The sequence below is a fragment of the Erinaceus europaeus genome, chromosome 14, assembly GCF_950295315.1.
Source record: "Erinaceus europaeus chromosome 14, mEriEur2.1, whole genome shotgun sequence".
NCBI classification, from domain to species: domain Eukaryota; kingdom Metazoa; phylum Chordata; class Mammalia; order Eulipotyphla; family Erinaceidae; genus Erinaceus; species Erinaceus europaeus.
Window position 1 is genome coordinate 28,644,415 of NC_080175.1, and position 25,467 is coordinate 28,669,881.

The window sequence follows — 25,467 nt, forward strand, 5'->3', positions numbered from 1 at the left end:
GCCCGGCTCCCGAGATGTAAACTTTTAACCTAAGGAGGGCGAAAGGAAATCAGCTGTTGCTTTGATGATGTTGAAAAAAAGCTGCCCTGACCCAGCAAAAAGTAGTTTTTTTTTGTTTGTTTGAGAGAGAGATACCAGAGCACTGCTAAACTCCGGTTTATGGTGATTCTGGGGGCTGAACCTGGAACCTCGGTCAGGAGAGTCTTTTCCATAACCATTATGCTGTCTCCCCAACCTGTGAGTCATTTTTTGAAATAAAAGGGTTTATTTAGCATTATTACTTTTCTGTCTGCATCACCATCTCTCCTCTCTGAAGAGTGTGTGGCCAATGTTATTAGATAACCACATTAATCCTACCAATTTATATTGATTTTTAAAGACCTTATCAATTAACTTATTTCTTTTTTTTCTTTGTTTTATTTATTTAAGAAAGGAGACATTAACAAAATCATAGGATGGGGGGTACAACTCCACACAATTCCCGCCACCCAATCTCCATATCCCATCCCCTCCCCAATAGCTTTCCCATTCTCTATCCCTCTTGGAGCATGGGCCCCGGGTCCTTGTGGGATGCAGAAGGTGGGAGGTCTGGCTTCCGTAATTGCTTCCTGGCTGAACATGGGCTTTGACTGGTCGATCCATACTACCAGCCTTTCTCTCTCTTCCCCTAGTAGAGTGAGTCTCTGGGGAAGCAGAGCTCCAGGACGCATTGGTGGGGTCTTCAGTCCAGGGAAGCCTGGCCGGCATCCTGATGGCATCTGGAACCTGGTGGCTGAAAAGAGAGTTAACATACAAAGCCAAACAAATTGTTGAAGAAATCAATTAACTATTTCTTACTTCGATGACTGTCACTGAAACTTCACTCCAAGCCAACTTTTTTAGGTAGATAGACCCCAGCACCAAAGATTCTTCCAACTCAGTGGAGAACAGGCTGGAACCTTGGTCACATCCATGGAAAAGCAGGCACATTATCCAGATGAGCTATTTCGCTATTCTGATCATAATTTAAAAAGTGTTTATTTTCATGAGAGGGAGAGAGAGAGAGCACACGCACAAGTGCACAAACTGCTCAACTCTGATTTGTGGTGGTGCTGGGGATTAAATCTGGGACCTCTGGGGCATCAAGCATGCAAATCCTGTGCTTTAACACTTAGTACTATCTCCCCAGTCTGATTAGATCATTCTTGTGACTGATTGTTGAATGCAAATTCTGCGATGGATCGATCCAAATATTCTCATCTGATGGTGTACATGGCTTGTAAGTCTTCCCACTTGAATAAGAAAGAGTAAGACTTATGGTTGTAATAGAGTATCACTCCTGTGATGAGGCTACTTAATCTCCTAATTGGGAGGGGGTCGGGTGGTGGCTCAGCAGCCCAGCAGCTAAGCGCACGTGGCGCAAAGCACAAGGACTGGCCAAAGGATCCGGGTTCCAGCCCCTGGCTCCCCACCTGTAGGGGAGTAGCCTCACAAGCGGTGAAGCAGGTCTGCAGGTGTCTGTCCTTCTCTCCCCCTCTCTGTCTTCCCCTCCTCTCTCCACTCCTCTTTGCCCTATCCAACAACGAACAACATCAATAATAACAATAACCGCAACAAAAGGGGAAAAAATGGCTTCCAGGAGCAATGGATTCATGGTGCAGGCACTGAGCCCCAACAATAAACCCAGAGGCAAAAAAAAAAAAAAAAAAGTCTTAATTGGCACCAGAGCCTTGTGCATGGGCTTCTTTTTTTTTATTTTTATTTATAAAATGGAAACACTGGGAGTCGGGCGGTAGTGCAGAGGTTAAGCGCACGTGGCACAAAACACAAGGACTGGCAGAAGGATCCCAGTTCGAGCCCCCGGCTCCCCACCTGCAGGGGAGTTGCTTCATCTGCGGTGAAGCAGGTCTGCAGGTGTTTGTCTTTCTCTGCCCCTCTGTCTTCTCCTCCTCTCTCCATTTCTCTCTGTCCTATCCAACAATGACAACATCAATAACAACAGCAACAATTTAAGAAAAAGGGCAACAAAAGGGAAAATAAACAAACATAATTTAAAAAATTAAAAAAAAAAAAAAGGAAACACTGACAAGACCATAGGATAAGAGAGGTACAACTCCACACAGTTCCCACCACCAGAACTCCATATCCCATCGCCTCCCCTAATAGCCTTCTTATTCTTTACCCCTCTGGGAGTATAGACCCAGGGACATTATGGGGTGCAGAAAGTGAAAGGTCTGGCTTCTGTAATTGCTTCCCAGCTGAACATGTGCGTTGACAAATCGATCCATACTCCCAGCCTGTCTCTCTCTTTCCCTAGTGAGACAGGGCTCTGGGGAAGTGGGGCTCCAGGACACACTGGTGGGAGTTTCTTTCTTTCTGAATCTCATGTGAAGCATTTTCTCCCTCCCCCCCTCATTTGTAATAAATAAAATAAATCTTTAAAAAATAATTGAGGGGTCTGTCCATAGTGTAAATGGGAGATCTCTCCATGCCATACACCAGACAAGAGGTTAATAAGCAAAATATATAAAGAGCTTACCAAAACTCAGCAACAAAAAAACAAATGACCCCACCCAAAAACAGGAAGAGGGTGTGAACACAATATTCACCAAAGAAGAGATACAAATGGCCAATGTTAAACATATGAGAAAATGCTCCAAGTCATTGTTAAAACAAAGCAAATAAAGACAACAATGAGATACCATTTGACTCCTACGAGAATGTCATATACATCAGAAAAAGTAGCAGTAACAAATGCTGGAGAGGGTGTGGGGTCAAAGGAACCCTCCTGCACTGCTGGTGGGAATATAAATTGGTCCAACCCCTGTGGAGAGCAGTCTGGAGAACTCTCAGAAGGCAAGAAGTGGATCTACCCTATGACCCTGCAATTTCCTCTCCTGGGGATATATCCTAAGAAATCAAACACATCCATCCCAAAAGATTTGTATATACCTATATTCATAGCAACACAATTTGTGTAACATCCAAAACCTGGAAGCAACCCAGGTGTCCAACAGCAGATGAGTGGCTGAGAAAGATGTGATATATATACACATATCCATATATATATATATATATATATACATATATATATATATTTAATGGACTACTATTCAGCTATTAAAAATGGTGAATTCACCTCTTCACCTCATCTTGGATGGAGCTTGAAGGAACCATGTTAAGTAAAATAAGTCAGAAACAGAAGGATAAATATGGGATGACCTCATAGACAAAAGTTGAAAAACAATAACAGAAGGGAAAACACAAAGCAGAACTTGGACTGGGTTTGGTGTATTGCACCAAAGTAAAAGACTCTGGGGTTGCGGCAGGGAGGGCTCAGGTCCTGGAACATGATGGCAGAGGACCTAGTGGGGGTTGAACTGTAATGTGGAAAACTGAGAAATGTTACGCATGTACAAACGATTGTATTTTACTGTCACTTATAAACCATTAATCCCCAATAAAGAAATAAAAAAATAAGGGGTGCGGATGGTGGCATATCTGATAAAATTCACAAACTATAGTGCACAAGGACAGCCCCTAGTCCCCACCTGCTTGGGGGAAAGTTTCACAAGCCATGAAACAATGCTGCAGGTCCCTCTCTCCCTCTCTCTCTCTCTCTCTCTCTCTCTCTCCCCTTCCCCCTCAATGTTTCTTCTATCTGTACCCAAAATAAGTAAATAAAACTAAAAAAATAATACTTGAACTCTGCCAACAGTCACTGAACTTGGAAATGAACATAGAACATCTGATGAGATAGCATCCCTAACTAAAACCTTGATTGCAGTTTGGTGAGTTCTTGAGTTGAGATTCAGACAACTTGTTCTTGAACTTCTAACTAGTGGAAAATATGAAACAATAAACTAGTGTTGTCTTATACACCAAGTGAGTAACAGAGTTACTTCTGTGGAGGATTTGGGAGTTGAAAGTATCAGTTAGAGTTTTTGTTTTATCTGAAATGTTTGAATTTTTACAAGACTATAGTGATGTATAACCTTGGGAATAAAAAAAATAAATTATACTGGGAAGGTTCAAATTACTGAAATCAGGAATGAAAGAAGGGACATCACCACTGACTTTACAAAAAAAAAAAGGGCTGGGAGCTAGGAGGCAGTGGCACACCTGGTTGAGTACACACATTACAGTGTGCAAGGACCTGTTCAAGCCCCCTGTCCCCATCTGCAAGGGGAAAACGTCATGAGGGGTGAAGCAGGGGTTTCTCTATATCTCTCCTTATCTACCACCTCTCAATTTCTATCACTATCCAGTTAGTAAATAAAATAGAAAGAAATAAAAATTAAAAAATAAAAATAGGGGCAGGTGTCTCTCTGTCTCTTCCCCTGTCTATCAATTTCTGGCTGTGTCTATCCAATAAATAAATAAAGATTTAAAAAATTTTTAATAAATAAAAACAAAAAAGGACTGTTAGGGAATATTATAAATGATTGCATTCCTGCATTCATATATATATATATATATATGTATATATATCAATTATGGGACTGGGAGATAGCTCATCCAGTAAAGCATACACTTTACTATGTTCTGGGGCTTGGGTTCACATACCTGGTACCACATTGGAGCGCCATGCAAAAGGAAGCTTCATGATCAGTGGAGAGGTATTGTGGTATGTCTCTTCCTTTCTCTCTGTTTTACTCTCTGCCTCTCCTTATCTTTTACAGAATGGGAAAAAAGAGTCTGCCTGGAGCAGTGAAATTATGCAGACACAAAAAGTCCCAGTAGTAAAAATAAAATAAAATAAAATAAAATAAAATAAAATAAAATAAAATAAAAACAATAGCAACAACAACCAGACCTTCAAGTATGTAAAACAGCTCACTTGGACACCTGAATAGTGTACCTGCTTTACCATGCATGTGACCCAGATGTGAGCCCAGTCCCCGGTGCCTTGGAGGAAACTTCAGCGCTGTGGTGTCTTTGCCCCTTCTTTGTGCCTGTAATAAACAGTTGTTTTTTTTTTTAAGAAGCTCATATGACTGTCTCCATGGAGACAGAAAGATTTTTTTGATGACCACCAACACTTTTCAGGATAAAAATGGGAGTCCCTCACCCCCCAAATAAAAGGGGTCCCAGGGGCTGGGTAGTAACACATCTGGTTCAGCACACGCATTACAGTGCGTAAGGCATTTGAAAAATAGGACCCAAAGAGCACCATCAACAAATAATAATATAATCTGCAGAATGGGAGAAAATGTTTCTACCTCCCTTGACATACTCTGGCTTCGCAGTAGTTTAAGCCCCGCCCCGTAGAACCTTGAAGACTTTTCACCGCACGTTCCCGCCCCCAACTAGTTTGACCTAACTCAGCAGCCGTGAGGAGGCCTTTGCGCATGTGCAAAGTCAAACGGGAAGAAGGTGAAGATGGCGGCGGCCAGGGCAAGGGTCCTGGGAGTCCGATGGCTGCAAAGAGCCGCCAGGAACTTGGCGCCTCTGGGTGCACGCACAGGTCCGCGAGAACGGGCGAGGCCTCAGTGTGGGGAGGGCATATCTGAAATGCGGTGTATCTGGATGGGTGGTGGGTATCGTGGATACCGTGGGTGGCCGTGTCCCATTTCGGGAGAAGTGGAGTTGGTATTATTTAGAAAAGAGAGTGAAGAGTGAAGGGTCCCCGTGGACTTGCAAGGTCTCCGGCTCCGACCATAACAGCTTGAAACCTTCTGGAGAAAAGGTGTTTCTGACCTGCCCTTTCTGCGCTTCAGCCTCCCATATTACCAAGGACATGCTCCCGGGACCCTATCCCAAGACCCCAGAAGAACGGGCCGCCGCCGCCAAGAAGTATAATATGCGTGTGGAAGACTACGAGCCTTACCCGGATGATGGCATGGGGTGAGAGAGGTTTTGCTCGCGGGTAGTGACGGGAGAAGAGAGACTGGGATGTAGCTCGACTGACCCTTTTCCCTGAACCTTCACTTGACCCCCACTGAGTCAAATGGTGGTGGGTGCTTTTCTCGGTGGAGGGAGGGGATGAGTGAGCAGCTGCAGCCGAGAGGACTTCAATTTTCTCCTTGGCTCAGACTGTTTCTTCAAATGAGGAAGCCGAGGTTGTAATAGCTCCCCGGAGAATCCCCGAATAACAGGAACCTTCCTTGGCTCCATCCAGAGCGCAAGGTTTCATTTAGATTGAGCATCTGCTGGGCTCAGGTGCTGTCATCTAGGCACGTGACCAGGCTAGCGCTGGACTCCTGTCATAAGAACTATTTGTAGATGGAGTGCTCCATATCTGTGTTTATCTTTCTTTAAAAAAAAAAAAAAGAAGAAAACACACACCTTAGCTGTTCAAACTGTAGAAGTCGCAGCAACTGTTAGATTAAATAATTCCTGTATTACAGTTAATGCTATCTCTTCTAGCCTATCCCCTATAGCCACATGACACCCCTGCGTTTAATTATCTGAAGTGATTACCAGCACTCTCATTTTCTGTCCTCGCATCACTCTTTCAATTGTGGTTTCAGCAGCTCCTATTCTTCTTCTTGTTTTCCAATCATTTTCTGTGACATATGTCTAGTTGTCATCATTTTCTATGTCTTTTATTTGGTCGTCGACAAAAGTGGCCTTGATAGCAGTCTGTAAATTGAACCTGGATTTGTTAAGGGGCAATAACCAGCTTAGCAGGAAATCCCATGAGTTGCTGGAGACATGGAGATGTATGCCAACTTGGTGGTGGAGGAACCATTGCTATGAAAAGAATACATTTCTAATCTGTACCTTTTGTTTTTACTCCAGTTAGTTGGGTTTAGGTTCAAAACATGTTTCATTTTGCTAAATTCCAGCACTGACATATCACTGTACAACTTTTGGTTGAAAAAAAGGAAATGGGAGTCGGGCAGTAGCGCAGTGGGTTAAGCGCACATGGTGCAAAGCACAAGGACCGGCCAAAGGATCCCGGTTCAAGCCCCCAGCTCCCCACCTGCAGGGGAGTTGCTTCACAGGCGGTGAAGCAGGTCTGCAGGTGTCTTTCTCTCCCCATCTCTGTTTTCCCCTCCATTTCTCTCTGTCCTATCCAACAACGACAACATCAATAACAACAATAACTACAGCAATAAAATAAGGGCAACAAAAGGGAATAAATATTAAAAAATAAATAAAGAGTTAAAAATAAAAAAAGGAAAGATTACATGTGTTATGACAGTTTGACATGGATGCTTAGCTACAATTTGAATTTCTCTATTTCTGTGCCTAGTGACTAGAAATCTTAATTTGAAAGCCTATCTGTCCTAAAGTAAGGTAGTTGTCTCTCATTTGGTTTCTCATCACTAATTGTCTAAGTGAGCCTACTCAGAGCCCCTTCCAGAATTTCTTGCTGTCCCACAGGTATGGCGACTACCCAAAACTCCCTGACCGATCACAGCATGAGAGGGATCCATGGTATGACTGGGACCATCCGGACCTGAGAATAAATTGGGGTGAACCGGTAAGATAACCATATCACATTTGACCTTCTTTCTCCCTAATATCTTCTTAGGGGTTCTTTCTAGCTCAAATAGCACGTCTCTGTCCAAGTAACATTTTCTGCCAAGGCAAGCAAGGTCCAGGAATTTGAGATCGTGCTTTCCACGTGTAGCAAGTGGAATACAACTTCTGCAAGTAATCAAAGGTCTATATTATGAAAGTTGTAAATCTCTGTGACCAGACTGTCTCAGTCAGCAGGGATCTACATGTAAACCGTAATTCAGAATAGTAGGGAAGAGTATCTCAAACTCAACTCCCTAAATATTACCTGGGCGATAGACTGCCTTTATGTCAGACTCATCACTCTGGACATGTTGGTATGCATGAGACCCCTTCTGTTTCATTTGGTTTAAATCCCCCCTGCTTAACACTATTCTATTTACATAACCACTTCATTCTATTTACATAACCGCTGTTAACAAGCACCACCCTCCCTCCAGGGCATTGGTTCAATTCCCCACTGTTTCATGATATGTTTTTGCTCCACTCCTTCTCCTTGTCACACCCTGATCCCCTCCTTGTCACACTCTGGTTGTCACCAGTCACTTTTCTCTCCACCCTCTCTATGTCACATCCTGTTTCCACCCTACTTGGCAAGTATATATAAAGACAGCATTGTGAGTTTTACAGTACTTGAGTTTAGCTTAGCTCGTCTTAGATTGTGCTGCGTCCTGCATGAATAAAGAGATACTGCCTACAACCCAGCCATGAGTCCCCGAGTCTCTGTTCACCGCTGCGAAGCTAGCCCGGCCTGCTGGAGCTCCTGAACGAAAACAACATGGACAGACTGCCTTTATGTCAGACTCATCACTCTGGACTTTTGTAGGAGGAGCAGTATGTGACAATTAATGTCTCTTTCTGCCTCAGCTGCACTGGAACCTAGACATGTACATCAGAAACCGTGTTGACACATCCCCTACACCTGTATCTTGGGATATCATGTGTAAGCACCTCTTCGGCTTCGTGGCTTTCATGCTGTTCATGTTTTGGATGGGTGAGAAATACCCCACTTACCAGCCTGTGGTGAGTATCTGAGGAGTGCTCCCTTAGTTATTTAACCCCATTTTCCAAGCAAACAAAGTTTTAGGAGTAGAAATCCACACAGATAATAACAGGCTTGGCTTCCTAGTTAATCAAGAAAGACCCTTGTCCATTAGCCTGGTGCAAGCACTAGAATTCAGCTCCATACTTGATCTTGTATCTGTGTGTTCCTTGACGTGTACTTAACCCACTGTGCTACTGCCCAACTCCCTGGGAACTGTTCTTATCAGTTGCATTTTAGCAGATGATCTCTGAAGATAGCAACATGGACTCTAGAGCTGAAAACTCATGTTGGAAGTATGCAGGATACTGTTCTGGAGGGTGCTGGAGGCAATTAAGTGTTTATTATAAGTATAGACAGTCATATTTGGAGAATGTGAAGGGCAAAAGAAATATTCTATTTAGTGGCTAGGGAGACAGCATAAAGGTTATTCAAATGACTTTTGTGCCCAAAGCTGTATGTGAGTTCCCAGGTTCAATCTCTAGCACTAGCATAAGCCAGACCTAAGCAGTGCTCTGGAGAGGAAAAAAAAAAAAGAAAGAAAGAAAAAAAATAGTTCATATAGTTTTAAGGAAGTTTAATTTGACTAGGAAGAAAATTTAGGTAAATGATGGTGTTCAACATTTTAACAAATATTTGGGGACTTGGCACCATTTATGTACATTCTTGTGTGTATTTAATGTGTGTGCTGTGGAGTATGAGTTACAGTTGAGAAAGGTTAGCTAGATGTTAAAAATATATATATATATATATATATATATATTTTAAAATATTTATTTGATAGAGACAGCCAGAAATTGAGAAGAAGGGGGAAACAGAAAAGGAGACAGAGAGATACCTGCAGCACTGCTTTACCACTTGTGAAGCTTTCCACCTACAGGTGGGGACAGGGGCTTGAACCTGGGTCCTTGCACACTGTAACATATGCACTCAACCAGGTGTACCACCACCTGGCCCCTAAAATATATTTCTATAGTCTTTAGATGGTAGGGATAAATTAAGGGGTATTTAGGAGAAGAACAAGCAATGAAAGAAGGAAAATGAGGTGGATTAACTGAAGTGGAATAGGTATCCAAAATAGTTTCTAGGGCGGGGGAATTGCACAGTGGAAGCACACCAGACTTATATTCCTGAGGCCACAAGCTCAGTACCCAGCACCACCGTGTGCGAGAACTGAGCAGTGCTCTGATCTCTCTAAATTTAAAAGAAAAAAGAAAAAAAATTTCTTAGATACCAACTGCATTGGTTGCATGGAAAGGCAATGAAAATTCAGATTCCTAGGCCCTATTACCTGTTTTGTCTAATTCTGTAGCTTCAGTAGGGTGTGTGTGTGTCTGTGTCTGTGTGTCTGAACAAAACACCAAGTAGCCAGGTAATTCTGATGTCCTGAAAAATCAGGTGTAGGAAAACTGCTGTGTTAAAAAATATATTGTGTGTATAAGGGTGTGTGTGTGGGGGGCTAACTCACCTGGCAGAGCCTGCTCCTTACCAGGTGTGACACCCTGGACTTGAGCCCCTTGCATTACATGGGAGCACCATGGATGGTGTGGCAGTTCTGTGGCATCTTTCCTCTCTTCAAAACTAGAGAATGGAAAATTGGGCCAGATGTGCCATTCAACAGCATTCACGAGACTCTTGAGTTCATGTTCTGGCTTGCCTCAAAAAAGTATAACCAGGAGTTGAACACAGTGGGGTAAGCACACATGGCGCCAAGCGCAAGGACCAGTGTAAGGATCCCAGTTCAAGCCCCTGGCTCTCCACTTGCAGGGGAGTCACTTCACAGGCAGTGAAGCAAGTCTGTAGGTGTCTATCTTTCTCTTGCCCTCTCTGTCTTCCCCCCCTTTCTCCATTTCTCTCTGTCCTATCCAACAACGATGACATTAATAACAACAATAACTACTGTAACAATAATAATAAAAAAAAGTATAACCAAAGAAAGTATTGTGGGAGTCAGGCACATGTCTCAAGTTAGTTGTAAAGGGCATGCCTTGCATATGTGAGGCCCTGGATTTTATACTAACATGACAAGACAGAACATCATATGTACCCCAAAACTACCTTGGCCTCTCTCATAAGTAAATAAGCTCTTATAAATCATCCTTATTTGGTAAGGAAAGTGTTGGGAGGTCGTCAGTTATGTTGGGCAGCTTTTATGCACGCCTAAGGAATTTGCACCTAGTGCTACAGTAACACATTCTGTGAATATTTATGAAGCCCCTACTATGTGTCAGGTGTAATTTGTACTAAAGGTTGAGATACATCAATGACTTGGCCCACAGGGAACCATGTTGAATGTTTGAACATAATGACATAATAAAGGCAACATTTTAAAGAAGATATATCTAGGCATAGTCTACAGGGTCGATTGTAAGGAAAGGAACTGAAAGCAGGGAGTCTGCTATGTTTGCAGTTGGCTGCCCAGTGCTGCCTCTGCAGAGATAATCAATGTCCTGATGGTAGCTGGTATGTCTGTGTGCACTGACATGAGCCTTGCTACCAAGCCCCAGGGGCTGTGGGCTGGAGAGTGCACAGAGGGCTGGTGTGAGCACTAACTTCACTTCAGGAGAGCAAGAAACAGTGTGGCTCTTCCATTTTTCAGTTCTGTAAGCACATCACCCCTTTCTCCTCCCCTTGAGCTGTGTTCTCTGACAGCTGTTTGTTGGTAAAGCCAGCAGCCCCTAAAGCACGTCCCAGCCATGTCTCCTCTGTGATTTCCCCCACTGCTGCTCCTGCACGCCTCATTTACTAGGCCACTTTAGTGGTGGAACCATTAGAGACTGAGTGACTTAAAGGAGATTGAGTCTGTCTCGACCCCGAGAGAGAGAGTAGGATGGATGGATGCATCGTCTCATTTAGAAAGTGCTCTCTCTCTCTTTCTCCCTCCCCCTCTCCACACATGCATGCGCAAACACACACACTGTAGGTACTACTTCTCTTATAATCTAGGTTTTCTGTCTGACTTACACTCAGTAGGGAAGAAGAGTGTTCCTGCCATTCTAACCTTGTTGGATCTAACTAGAGGCTACCATATACCCATTTTCTGTGTGTGACCATCAACTCAGAGTGGGGTGTATCCAGGTGTTGGCTGCATGTTTTTGCTGACCTGTGATTTTTCCTTAGGGCCCAAAGCAGTATCCTTATAATAATCTGTACCTGGAACGAGGCGGCGATCCCACCAAAGAACCGGAGCCGGTGGTTAACTATGAGATCTGAGGAGCTTCATGGGCTTTGCGCCCCCCCCCCCCACTCTCATTTCTAGAAATTTAACCTTAATGAAACCCCTAATAAAACTTAATGTTATGGCATCTTTGCTTCATTTCTGCAGGATCAGTCACTGCTATGAGAAAACATCTTTTTTTCCTGCCTTCTGTCTGTCCCTAACTACCCCTCTTATCAACACTCCCACCCCCCCATACTAGAATGAAAGGGTAGGAGGACTGAGGGTGTTAAGAACAAGATGTTAATGTGTGAATTTCTCTAGGGACTAGAGGTAGCTACGGGTTCCAGTTATACAGCAGGTGGTGGAGGGTGTAACTCCTTTTCCCATTTACAGGATTGAGAAAGCAGGGAAAAAAGTTGTTGCTGATTTCCTAAATTGGGACAAAATTCATTTTCCATAGAAAAATCTATTCTTGCCACGAGGGCTTATTGCTGAGGCCCAGTGCCTGCATAATGAATCCTCTGCTCCCAGCAAATAGATTTATTTGTTTATTTTAGAGACAGAAACTGAGAAAGAAGGGGGGAGACTGGAATAAAGAGAGACATCCACAGCACTGCTTTACCACTTGTAAAGTTGTAAGAGACTGAGGGCCTGAACCCAGGTCCTTTACCTGATGTGCTACCACCACCCCCCATAGAAAATCTTTTTATAATAAAGGAAAAATAAAATCTCTACTATGTCCAGGTGTTTTTAGATTGGTTTAGGGCTGTAGCTGCCTCTAATGTCATTTCCATTATAAGAATAATGTATTCCTTATTTCCAAAGCAATTTTTGAGTCCTTATAAATGACAGTAACTAAATTTATGAATTAGAAGACAGTTCAGTAACTTACTCTGAACCTGTGTATGGCTCTTGTTACTTTAATGATTCATCCAAACTCCTATAATAGCCTTAGAAAAAGGAAAAACATACATGTATACACACACACACACACACATATATACTTTTTCTTAATGGTTTGAATACATCTGTTTTTTTAAAAAATATTCCCTTTTGTTGCCCTTGTTGTTTTATTGTTGTAGTTATTATTGTCCTCATTGTTGGATAGGACAGAGAAATGGAGAGAGGAGGGTAAGACAGGGAGAGAAAGATAGACACTTGCAGACCTGCTTCACCACTTGTGAAGTGACTCCCCTGCAGGTGGGGAGCCGGGGGCTCAAACCGGGATCCTTCTGCCGGTCCTTGTGTTTTGTGCCACCTGCACTTAACCCGCTGCGCTACAGCCCGACTCCCTGAATACATCTGTTTTTTAAGTGAATCAACTCTTCTCCCTTTGGAGATGTTTTCTTAAATTACAACCATGTTGCCTGAAAACATGACCCTTAAAAAAAGAAAAGAAAAGAAAAGTTGTACTGGGGAAACAATGTAATGGTTATGCAAACAGGCTTTCCTGCCTAAGCATAGAAGGTACTGGGTTCAATTCCCTGCACCACCATAAACCAGAGCTGAGCAGTGCTCTGGTGAAAATATAAGTATGAAAAATAGTAATGATAAAAAAAGCATACATTAGGGCAGGGATATAACTCACTGGATGGTGTACTGCTTTGTCATGTATGGGACCCAGGTTAAGCCTGGCTCCTACCACACTGTCTTCCTTGTTACTATGAAAAAGAAAATCAGATTAAGAAAAAGGGGGGGGGGGGCTTGCATTCCACATGACCTAGAGAGACCAATCTGTCCAAGTCACACATGGGTTCCTGTAGTGGTTGCTGGTGTAGCAGTGAAAGATGAGCTAATGCTCTCTGAAGATCTCCACTGACTTTATCTCTATTCTCTGTCCTCTGGCGTGTTGGATAATTTATTTAACAAGCATCTATGTGTCTAACATTACGATACTGAGAGGCCCTGGGGCTATAAAGTTGAACACAACAAAATATGACAGTTATAAAACAAGGAGGAAAAAAACCTAAGAGATGTGTGAGTTCAGAGACTTTACTAAAAACAAAAACCATGTCCTGTTTGAAACTGACCTTATGCCTTTGGTTTAAATTTCAGAGTACTCGGGACAGTTGTGTTTCATTGGCTTTCCTTCATGTTTCATCCGCTGTTAGGATGCAAAGACATGCTGAGGGTTTAGTACACAGAGTGGGCAGGTGTAGCAGTGCCCTAATTTGTCTTTTGTCCTGCGCATAAAATGCCTCCAAGTCTTATACATAAAGGAAGATACATAGGAGATCTAGAATTTTCTCCCAGTGACTTGGGTAGCCCTATCCTGAGGACAGGCTCATCATCAATGGAGGGATACCAGGTAGGAATACAGAACAGTTCATGCACTAAGTGGCATTTATTCATCAGTTAACTGGGCTGTAAGAGGTCACTCAGCTGCCTACAGGCTATTTTTTGAAAGTGAAATAACTTCCCTCAACATTTAAGAAATCTTTTCACGTCCATCTCTCCACCTTCTCCAGTTCTAAAATTAATAGCACTACTGTTTTCCTAGCCTCCCAAACTCTAATGCCTTTACCGCTAACTCCTTTCCTTGATCCTTCACAAGAGCCTGCCTAGTTCTTCTTTGTGTCATTGCTACCTTACCATTACAAGACTAAGAAAAAAAAATTTATTGGGGAATTAATGTTTTACATTCGACAGTAAATACAATAGTTTGTACATGCATAACATTTCCCAGATTTAATTTTTTTTTTTTATAATGAGTAAGAATAAGATTCCAGAGTTCTGCTCAGCTCTGCCTTGTGTGGGAGAAAAGAAAAGACAACACTTCTCCGCTGCTTGTGAAGCTTCCCCCTTGCAGGTGCTCCCATGTGGTAGGTAGTCGGGCTCTGTACTAGGTTCTCCCACAAGTGTATGCTCAACCCAGTATTTTGTCTTCCAGCCTCTGTCTTAGTAAAACCACCCCACAGATATATCTATAAACCTTACCTGACTCACACACACAAAAAATCTATTAGTGACTTAATATTGATTTACAAAATTATAAGATAATGGGTATAATTCCACACCACTGGAAACTGCATTAATTCTTCCAAGATCACAGATATGAGTTAAATATATATATAGATATCCTCCCCCCCCCCCACCATGGTTCTGTCTTTTCCTAAGTCAGCCTACTACTTCTGAGTGTCCTTATCCCCTCCCCCAGTTCCTTGTGGAAGAGCCCTCTGATCATCTTCCCTTAACATTTACTCCTCTGGAAGTATGGACCAAAAAATTATTTTTGGGGTGCAGAAGGTGGAAGGTCTGGCTTCTGTAATTGCTTCTCCGCTGGACATGGATGTAGGCAGGTCGATCCATAACCCTAGCCTGTTTCTGTCTTTCCCTAGTGGCAGTACAAGCTTTCATCACCCGTTTTCTGGTTGTCCCATTAGTCTCCTAATATGAATCCCTGTCTCCAGCTCTGTTCTCTATGCAAGGGAAGCCATATTACTAGTCTCCAAATACAACCTTGAGAAGGCCAAGAAACAATTCACCCACTAGGGTATATACCTTACATGAGCAAGCTCCAGCTTCAGCCCTTAGAGCACCTTTGCACTGGAGGAAAGCTCAGTGGGTGGTAGGGCAGTCTTATGCCTCTCCCTCAAGATAACATTTGCTCTAGAAGGAATAGCGCGGTTGGTAGAGCACAGAATCCGCATGCCTCAGGCTTCGTTTACATCCCTGGCTCCACATGTACCAGCGTTGTCCTCTGGCTTCCCTCTCAGGTGAAACTTAGATGAAATAAAATAAATCATTTTAAAATAAACTTCATTGCATTCCTACTCATCATTTTCATGAACTCCCAATTATGTACAGTATTGAAGTGTTCAACAATCTGTTCAACCTACTCCACTAACCACCGCCTTTTCCATTCACGGTGTGAGACATGCTAGAGAAACTACTATTCTTGGCCCCTTCTTGCAGCTCTACGGAATTAGGCCCATCTCCCTCCCTGGAGCATTTTCAGGAAGTCCCATGGGCTAGTCATCTCCCCCCTGCACACCTATCCTCCTTAATTAGTCTAAACAGTTTGTGAGCACCAGTTGCTGCTGGGCTGCAGTGGGTCACTCGCCCTTGTTTATGTCCCCAGTTACTTTTCTACCTTTTCAACTAAATGGATTCCACTGAGAGCACCTACAGATAGGATCAAATCTTTTCGCTTCAATAAGTAGATAATAAATGAGTATTTTCCCATTTCAGAGGCTGCCCTAGCAGCCTGACTCAAATTGAATAGACCTGAACTGATCGTAGGATTTGACTCACTGAACTGTGCAGCGACCCGACAGGCGAGGGAGACCCAACAAAAAACAAAAAACAAAAAACAAACAAACTAACAAAAGCAATCCTCCAAGAAGCTTCCTCTGTGAGTCGTGGACTCCAGGACTCAGCGCCCGACCCGCCGCGTGAACTGGCTGGGGTGCCCGCCAGGGCGTGACTATTTCTGTCCCTTCGCAGCCGCCGTCCACAGCGCCCAGCTGCGCCCAAAGCCCGTAGAGAGGACGGGCTGACCCCTGACCTGGGCTCTCCGCAGGTTGGTTCCCTCACCTGTCTGGGCCCCTGAAAAGTGACCGGGTTCAGGGGACTCTGCGGGCCGCTCTTCATTGGAAGAGCACTGGGATGGGGTGTGCTGGCTGTCAGTGGCGATCCCGGCCCCCGACAGTTTAGTTTGCCTGCCTCCCCCCCCAAGTCCACCGTCCGGTTGAACATGCCTCCGGTGCAGGGGCCCCCAGCCTCGCCAGGGACCCTCGTGGGCGCTGACCTCGCGCCTCCCGGGCGGTGACCTGGGTGCAGAACCCGCACATCCCCGCACCTGCCCGGGAGGAAAGCTGTCAGTACTGAGCCCGACGCCGCCGAGCTGGCCGCCCGCCCGCGCTGCTAGGGGGCTGCTCAGCCACTTCCAGGAACTCAGTTCTCCCGCCATCACCACCCCACCCCAGCTCCACTCCTTGCCGCCGACATCCCCCACCAACGCCCGCCCCATTCTGACCTCTGCTGGGGCCTTTTTGTTTTTTTCAATGTCAGCAAATATCTATGGACAAAAGATTAGGAGCCCATTTTCCCAAACACTTTACAGAGCTTAGACGAAAGACGCTCAGTCTTTGAAAACTGACTGGGGTTCACAGCCTCACCTAGCCAGTAAATCGGGGGTAGTAGTAGTACTTAATAGTATCAGTGTGAGGATTAAATGAGGTTGTACGCATGGAAGATGCACCATTTCTCCTTTTTTTTTTTTTTTTTTTTTATTGTAGTCGTTGTTGGATAGGACAGAGAGAAATGGAGAGAGGAGGGGAAGACAGAGGGGGGAGAGAAAGACAGACACCTGCAGACCTGCTTCATCGCCTGTGAAGCGACTCCCCTGCAGGTGGGGAGCCAGGGGCTCGAACCAGAATCCTTATGCCGGTCCTTGCGCTTTGCGCCACGTGCGCTTAACCCACTGCACTAGCGCCCTACTTTCCGCATTCCTACTTTTGTTGGGGGCTGGGGCGAAATCTAGAAACGTGAAAATGACTTTGACCAGCAGGTGGCAGTGGGGGAATGTACATTAGCGATTAACACCACCTCCCGTTTTATGAATGAGGTTAGCCTGTTCAACAGGTTAGTTTCCTCCCTCAAATTAGGTGTTAAATTAAAATATCTATTTTTTTCCTATTGCTTTGTTAACCTGTTGGTATAGTGCCTTGACTATGTGTTAGACTTGAGTTGGAAACTACAGAACTACATGTTTGCATGTATTCAGCTAATATCAAAAATTTACATATGCTTGGAGATTTTCTTCTTTTAGTTATAACATGAGCAAAAGCAGACACAATACTAACTTTTGGGGATTTTGCTTATTAGTAGAAGAGACCAACAAGGTAAGTCATTATAATGAAAATTCCTAACAAGTAAATTGAGGTTATTTTTTAGTGGATGTTTCCTCTCTGAGGAAGTAAGGAATGAGCCCAGAGCAGTGTGGTGAGAAGCCAGTCATGCAGAGAAAGAGAGTGTGGGTGGGGAGTTGGGAGGTAGCACAGTGGATAAGTGCAGGTGGCACAAAGCACAAGGACTGGTGTAAGGATCCTGGTTCAAGCCCCTGGCTCCCCACCTGTAGGGGAGTCACTTCACAAGTGGTGAAGCAGGTCTGCGGGTGTCTATCTTTCTCTCCCCCTCTCTGTCTTCTCCTCCTCCATTTCTCTCTGTCCTATCCAACAAGGACGACATCAATAACAACAATAATAATAACTACAACAATAAAACAACAAGGGCAACAAAAAGGGAAATGAATAAATAAATATTTAAAAAAGAACATTTCTCAGCTTTAAAAAAAGAAAGAAAATGTGGGTGGACTAGGATAGCTAAGAGGAGAAAGAAGAGCTAAGGTAAAGGTGGTCAACCAGAACCTTTTTTAAAAAAAAATATCTATTTATTCCCTTTTGTTGCCCTTGTTGTTTTATTGTTGTTGTTATTGATGTTGTTGCTGGATAGGACAGAGAGAAATGAAAAGAAGAGGGGAAGACAGAGAGGGGGAGAGAAAGATAGACACCTGCAGACCTGCTTCACCACTTGTGAAGTGACTCCCCTGCAGGTGGGGATCCTTACACTGGTCCTTGCACTTTGCGCCACCTGCACCACTTTCTTTTTTATTTTTACCAGAGCACTGCTTAGCTCTGGCTTATGTTGGTGCAGGGGGACTGAATGTGAGACTTTGGAGCCTCAGTCATAAAAGTCTCTTTGCATAGCCATTATGCTATCTACCTGCTCCCCCTTTTCTTTTTATAAATGATATTTATTTATTTATTTATTTATTTATTTATTTTTGCCAGAGCACTGCTCAGCTCTGGCTTATGCTGGTGTGGGGGACTGAACCTGGGACTTTAGAGCTTCAAGCGTGAGAGTCTCTTTACATAACCATTATGCTATCTACCCCCTGCTGCCTGCTCCCCTTTTTTAAAAAAATAAAAAGATTTACTTATTTCATGGGACAGACAGACTCAGAGAAACAGAGACAGACTCAGAGAAACAGAGGTAAGAGAGCATCGTTCATGCATGTGTTGTACTCAGGATCAAACTCAGGGCCTTATGCTAAGTTCAGAGTTAGACCTGTGCCACTTCCTGGGCCACACTAGTTATATATTTAGTGTAAATAATAAATATGTATTACTGTGCTATTAGTAAAATACAATTTCTATTAATTATTATTATGTTTTACCAGAGCTCTGCTCAGCTCTGGCTTATGGTAATGTGGGAGACTGAACCTGGGATCTAAGAACTTGAAGTTCTGGGGAGTAGGGGCCTGGGGGTGGGGAACAGCATAATGGTTATACAAATGATTTGTTTGCCTGGGGCTCTGAAGTCACAAATTCAATCCCCTGCACCACTATAAGCCAAAGATGAGCAGAGCTGTGATAATTAATAAATTAATTAATTAACTGGAGCGTAGAGGAGAGACTGGAATTAGTCACATAAATTTAGGAGTCATCAGCACATGGATGATATTTAGCCAAGGGAATGGGTAAAGTCAATAAACACTGTGACAGTTGAATAGCTTTGGGGGGGGTTAAAGCTCTAGATTTTAGTAATTGGGCACATAAACCATTTTACTAGTTGAGCATTTTAGTAGTTGGACATTTTAGTAGTTGAGCAGATAAGCCATCCTCATAGGTTTGCAGATGAGCATGTATTTGTCACACTGTGTTGCCCGGAAATGCCCCTTCTCATAGAAGGTAGAGAAACATGACCCTATGTCCACAGGTACTTCCTGGATCTAGCCCTTAAGCTTGCTGGTTTCTATTTTCAGTGGGCTGTGGACCATGTTAGTTTTCTGCCACCTACAGGACAGACCATGAAGCTGAAAGAACTTGAGCGGCCCGCTGTCCAAGTGTGGAGCCCAGCCAGCCAGTACCCTGTGTGTCTGGCTACAGGTATGGTGATGCTACTGACTCGAATCCACCAAAATTACTTTGACAGTGGGAAAATGTAGCCTCACAGTTCTCTGTTGAGCATGCAAAAGTGTTAGGGACATGGAAAAGTGGGGTTGGCTCATGGCATAAGCAAGGGGATGTCAGATGTATTGTTACCTGGGGCAGCCTTGAATTTTGACTCTTTGTGTTTTCATGCTTTCATTCTTCTCCTGTTTCTCCACCTCTCTAGTACCTAACCCTTTTATATCCCAAGTCCATGCATATATTGTTGCCTCTTCCTGACTCTTCTTGTGTCTAGGAACTTCTGCTCAGCAGCTAGATGCCTCCTTTAGCACAAATGGCACGTTGGAAATCTTCGAGGTTGATTTCAGGGACCCCTCTTTGGACCTGAAACGCAAGGGAGTCCTTTCTGCCTCTAGCAGGTACTATGTCTGAACTGTGGATGGATATGTATGGCATATAGGTCTTGATGGGGAATCCTGGGAGCAGTGAGTGAGGAGAGAAGAGGGTATACTAGATGGGAAAGAAGTTAACTCTGAATTGATTCTGCCAAAGGATGTTAAGAATACTCCCTCTTATCATTCTAGATAGGCCAGGCAGTCAGGTGATATAGATACCTCACACAAGACTGATGCATGAGTTACCTTACCTCTCTCTGAACTTAGACCTAGTGACTCCTTCCTCCCTTGGCTTTTGTGAAAATAACAACTTTATACAATACCTCCCTTTTATGACAAAATGGAGAATAAATGAGGTGTCAGGTACTGACTGGGTATGTGTTTATTTTATGACTCACAGATTCACAGTGTTGCTTATATATTAGACCCTCTGTGATGGGCTCTGTATAGCATGTCCATTCTTCAAATGAAGTCTAAATATTGTTATTCCTACATTATATGGGAGGGAATCCAAACCCTGAAAAACTAGGACTTAAATCTAGTTCTGTCTGACTGGCTGAATCCAGACTACCTTCTTTTTGTTATTCTAATTGTTCTTTTAGAGGTTTTTGCAAACATGGGGTTCAGAGTCTGAAGCAGTGCTCTCCAAATTTTTTTTTTTAATTTTTTTTTTATTTAAGAAAGGATTAATTAACAAAACCATAGGGTAGGAGGGGTACAACTCCACACAATTCCCACCGCCCAATCTCCATATCCCACCCCCTCCCCCGATAGCTTTCCCATTCTCTCCAAATTTTTGTTCCACCAGGAAAGACTGAATACTCACTATGCTGTCTTTTAAATTAAAAAAATTTATTTATTTTTAAATATTTATTTCTTCCCTTTTGTTGCCCTTGTTGTTTTATTGTTGTAGTTATTATTGTTGTTGTTATTGATGTTATCATTGTTGGATAGAACAGAGAGAAATGGAGAGAGGAGGGGAAGACAGAGAGGGGAAGAGAAAGATAGACACCTGCAGACCTGCTTCACCGATTGTGAAGTGACTCCCCTGCAGGTGTTCTGATACTATTTTAGCTTATTCAGCTAGTTGTACTCTTAGCTGAGCTATTTCAGCTTTCAGCTTTCTAATTACCTCGAAATAATTTGTGTTTTCTTTCAAAGTCTCATTTGTTGTTTCCCCATTTCTTATGACTTCACTTGCAAACTCTTTCCTCACTCCTGTGACTAATTTCTCAATTAGCATTTGGGATGCTGACCTCACTCTTCTGTTTCAACCTTTGTGGGGCCTTTAGATGGACTTTTGTCCTGGTTAATTTCTCCAATGTTTCTCCTTGGTTTAACCATTCTATATAGTATGTTATGAGGTCCCTCTCTCAGTACTTTTCAAAGTACTGATCACTCATTCCTGGATTGACCTGTGTCTAAGTAACATACTTAAAGAGTTCACATCTGTGGAAATTAACAGTTGTTTCAATGTTATTTCAGTCCCTGAGTTGAAGCACAGTGGCTGTGAAAGCCTCTTTTGTTCTTTTACTTCCTGGTAGGCTATGGGCTTTTTAACTATAAGTAGGCTTTTTAGCTTAACCACTCACTCCTGACCTAGAGATAAATCAGGGTGGGGAGTGATAACACAGTGGTTATGCACAGAGACTTTCATGCCCCGGGATCCAAATCCCCGGGCCCAATTCAGCTGATCTTCCAGCAGCCAAAGTCAAGCTGGAAGTCCTGTTTATACTCTGTGGGTTCTGTGGCAGTGATTCACCGTGTCTCCCCAATTCATCAGGAGAACAGTGTAGAAAGGTCCCCATTATACTGCCCCACCTCTAGTCCACCACTGTAGAGATCTTCTCCTGAGTTTTCTGGCCAATTCTCTGCCCCCCAATGTCAGCCTTGGGCCTCCTAGCTGCTGCTCCTGCCTTTGAGGGGCAGTAGCAATGGAGACTAGTTGCACTGGGTGAGCCTTGGCGAATTCTCTTCTCCCTTCAGCAGTCTTTTTGTTGGTTAAACAGACTGGAGGTGGCTCCTCAACCAGCAAACTGCTGGACTGTTACCAGCCGCTTGGGAGTAGATATGAGCTTTAGCTCCAGGAGTCTCTCCTTAGGCTCCTCTCTGTTCATGAGCTACATGTGTTTGCACTCACTGGTGGTTTGGTGGGTTCCCAAAGTAGTTCTAGTCCTGTTTTGTTGTGGTCCCAGGTGGTCTCCTTTGATATTCTTAGTTCAGGAATGTACTTTCTATATGCTTACAGAAAGAAAAACATGTGGGCAGAGCAGTCCACATAGGACTTGCATGTGAGGGGTCCCAGATTCTCTCCCCAGCAGCAATAGTAACAGAGGTTAGCCATGTTGTGATTTGTTTATTTAGTGGTCTATGAGGTTGTTCAGTGGAGGGGGCACTGGACTCTCAAGCATGAGGCCCCACGTTCAATACCTGGCAGCACATGTACCATCAGAGTGATGTCTGGTACTTTCTCTCTCTTATCTCTCATTAATAATGAGAGATTTGTTTATTTATGAGAGTAAGACAGAATCAGAGAGCATCACCCTGACACTTTTTTTTTTTTTTTCTTTTTTTTTAAAATAATTTATTACTTTATTGGGGAATTAATGTTTTACATTCAACAGTAAATACAATAGTTTGTACATGCATAACATTCCCCAGATTCCCATTTAACAATACAACCCCCACTATGTCATTCATCATCTTTCATGGACCTGTATTTTCCCCACCCCAGAATCTTTTACTTTGGTGTAATACTCCAACTCCATTTCAGGTTCGACTTGTGTTTTCTTTCCTAATCTTGTTTTTCAACTTCGGCCTGAGAGTGAGATCATCCCATATTCATCCTTCTGTTTCTGACTTATTTCACTCAACATGATTTTTTCAAGGTCCATCCAAGATCGGCTGAAAACGGTGAAGTCACCATTTTTTACAGCTGAGTAGTATTCCATTGTGTATATAGACCCCAACTTGCTCAGCCACTCATCTGTTGTTGGACACCTGGGTTGCTTCCAGGTTTTGGCTATTACAAATTGTGCTGCCAAGAAAATATGTGTACACAGATCTTTTTGGATGGATGTGTTGGGTTCCTTAGGATGTATCCCCAGGAGGGGAATTGCAGGGTCATAGGGTAGGTCCATTTCTAGCCTTCTGAGAGATCTCCAGACTGTTCTCTACAGAGGTTGGACCAATTGACATTCCCACCAGCAGTGCAGGAGGGTTCCTTTGACCCCACACCCTCTCCAGCATTTGCTACTGTTACCTTTTCTGATGTCTGACATTCTCACAGGAGTAAAGTGATATCTCATTGTTGTCTTGATTTGCATTCCTCTGACAATCAGAGACTTGGAGCATTTTTTCATGTGTTTCTCAGCCTTTTGGATCTCTTCTGTGGTGAATATTCTGTCCAAGTCCTCCCCCCATTTTCGGATGGGGTTATTTGTTGTCTTGTTGTTGAGTCTGGCAAGCTCTTTATATATGTTGGTTATTAAACTCTTATCTGATGTATGGCATGTAAAGATCTTCTCCCATTCTGTGAGGGGTCTCTTGGTTTGGGTAGTGGTTTATTTTGCTGTGAAGAAGCTTTTTAATTTGATGTTGTCCCATAGGTTTATACTTGCCTTAGTCTTCCTTGTAATTGGATTCGTTTCATTGAAAATGTCTTTAAAATTTATGCGGAAAAAAGTTCTGCCAATATTTTCCTCTAAGTATCTGATAGTTTCTGGTCTAACATCCAAGTCCTTGATCCACTTGGAATTTACTTTTGTATTTGGTGAAATACAGTTCTTCTTCTAGCTTTTGCCCTTCTTCCATAGCCAGTCAACAGCGTCAGGTTGAAAGCTGTCAGGAGCTGCTTGTTGCTGGCTTTGAAAGTGACTGGGATCCATGTGGATTCAGTCGGCTAGGAAGGATCATCAGTTTCCCCAATGAATGGGTACTCGCGGGATGCACCACGAGAAGGTCGATCCAATGCATCCCAAATACAGTGAAAATACAGTGAAATACAGTGATTCAGTTTCATTCTTCTGCATGTTTCAACTCATTGTTTCCAACACCATTTGTTGAAGAGACTCTGCTTTCCCCATGTAATAGTCTGGGCCCCTTTGTCAAAGATTAGATGTCCATACGTGTGGGGCCTCATTTCTGGACTCTCAGTTCTATTCCACTGGTCAGTGTGTCTGTTCATGTTCCAGTACCAAGCAGTTTTGATGACAATGGCCCTATAATACAGTTTGAGATCTGGGAGTATGATGCCTCCGGTTCTGTTCTCCGGTTCTGTTCTTTTTTCTCAAGATTGTTTTGGCAATTCTAGGTCTTTTCTGATTCCAGATAAACATTTGTAGCATTTTTTCTATTCTCCTAAAAAATGTGCTTGGGATCTTGATGGGGATAGCATTAAATTTGTAGATGGCTCTGGGTAATATATTCATTTTGATGATGTTAATTCTTCCAACCCATGAACATGGAATATCTTTCCACTTCTTTGTGTCTTTTTCAATTTCTTTGAGTAGTGACTCATAATTTTCAGTATACAAGTCTTTCACTTCTTTGGTTAGGTTTACTCCTAGATATTTTATTGTTTTTGTTGCTATAGAAAAAGGAACTGATTTCTAGATTTCAATTTCTTCTAACTTAGTGTTTGCATAGAGGAATGCCACTGACTTTTGAATGTTAATTTTATAGCGTGACACATTACTGTATTGCCTGATGATTTCTAAAAGCTTCTTGCTGGATTCCTTAGGTTTTTCCATGTATACTATCATGTCATCTGCAAATAAGGAGAGTTTGACTTCTTCTCTTCCAATCTGTATGCCTTTAATTCCTTGCTCCTGCCTGATTGCTATGGCAAGAACTTCCAACACTATGTTGAATAGGAATGGTGATAGTGGGCAGCCCTGTCTAGTACCTGATCTGAGGGGAAATGCTTCCAGTTTTTCACCATTGAGTATTATGTTGGCTGTAGGTTTGCTATATATAGACTCCACTATCTTCAGGAATTTTCCATCTATTCCCATTTTTTGTAGTGTTTTGATCATAAAGGGATGTTGTATTTTGTCAAAGGCTTTCTCTGCATCTATTGATATGACCATGTGGTTTTTGGTCTTGCTTTTGTTGATGTGGTGGATCACATTGATTGATTTACGTATATTAAACCAACCTTGCATGCCTGGGATAAACCCCACTTGGTCATGATGAACAATCTTTTTGATATACTGCTGTATCCGGTTGGCTAGAATTTTGTTCAATATTTTCGCATCTATGTTCATCAGAGATATTGGTCTGTAGTTTTCTTTTTTGGTTGTGTCCCTGTCTGTTTTTGATATCAGGGTGATGTTGGCTTCATAGAAGCTGGCAGGCAATATTCCAGTGTCTTCAATCTTCTGGAAGACTTTTAAAAGTAGAGGTATTAGTTCTTCTTTGAAAGTTTTGTAGAATTCATTTGTAAAACCATCTGGTCCAGGACTTTTATTTTTGGGCAGATTTTTGATAACTGTTTCAATTTCATTAGCTGTGATAGGCCTGTTC

The 25,467-nt window shown here is 42.9% G+C and overlaps 2 protein-coding genes and 1 long non-coding RNA gene across 3 annotated transcripts in view; 2 read left to right on the forward strand and 1 right to left on the reverse strand.

The window, feature by feature from the left end:
* Nucleotides 1-167: 167 nt before the first annotated feature.
* On the reverse strand, nt 168-5,161 carry LOC132532642 (uncharacterized). The gene is made up of 3 exons (XR_009544561.1): nt 4,841-5,161; nt 838-994; nt 168-772 (listed from the first exon to the last, which is right to left on the reverse strand). It is a non-coding gene; the product is annotated as an uncharacterized LOC132532642 (long non-coding RNA).
* A 135-nt stretch (nt 5,162-5,296) lies between these two features.
* Nucleotides 5,297-11,796, forward strand: NDUFB8 (NADH:ubiquinone oxidoreductase subunit B8). Its single transcript, XM_007530272.3, has 5 exons — nt 5,297-5,446; nt 5,700-5,826; nt 7,312-7,411; nt 8,317-8,472; nt 11,612-11,796. Exons 1-5 carry the CDS (start codon nt 5,362-5,364, stop codon nt 11,702-11,704), a joined length of 561 nt encoding a protein of 186 aa, XP_007530334.1. The 5' UTR covers nt 5,297-5,361; the 3' UTR covers nt 11,705-11,796.
* A 3,928-nt stretch (nt 11,797-15,724) lies between these two features.
* SEC31B (SEC31 homolog B, COPII coat complex component) overlaps nt 15,725-25,467 on the forward strand; it is a 35,435-nt gene continuing 25,692 nt past the window's right edge. Inside the window, exons 1-3 of the mRNA XM_007530294.3 lie at nt 15,725-16,173; nt 19,457-19,543; nt 19,842-19,965. Coding sequence (XP_007530356.1) covers nt 19,465-19,543; nt 19,842-19,965 — 203 coding nt within the window. The 5' untranslated portion in view covers nt 15,725-16,173; nt 19,457-19,464. The remainder of the gene's footprint in view (nt 16,174-19,456; nt 19,544-19,841; nt 19,966-25,467) is intronic.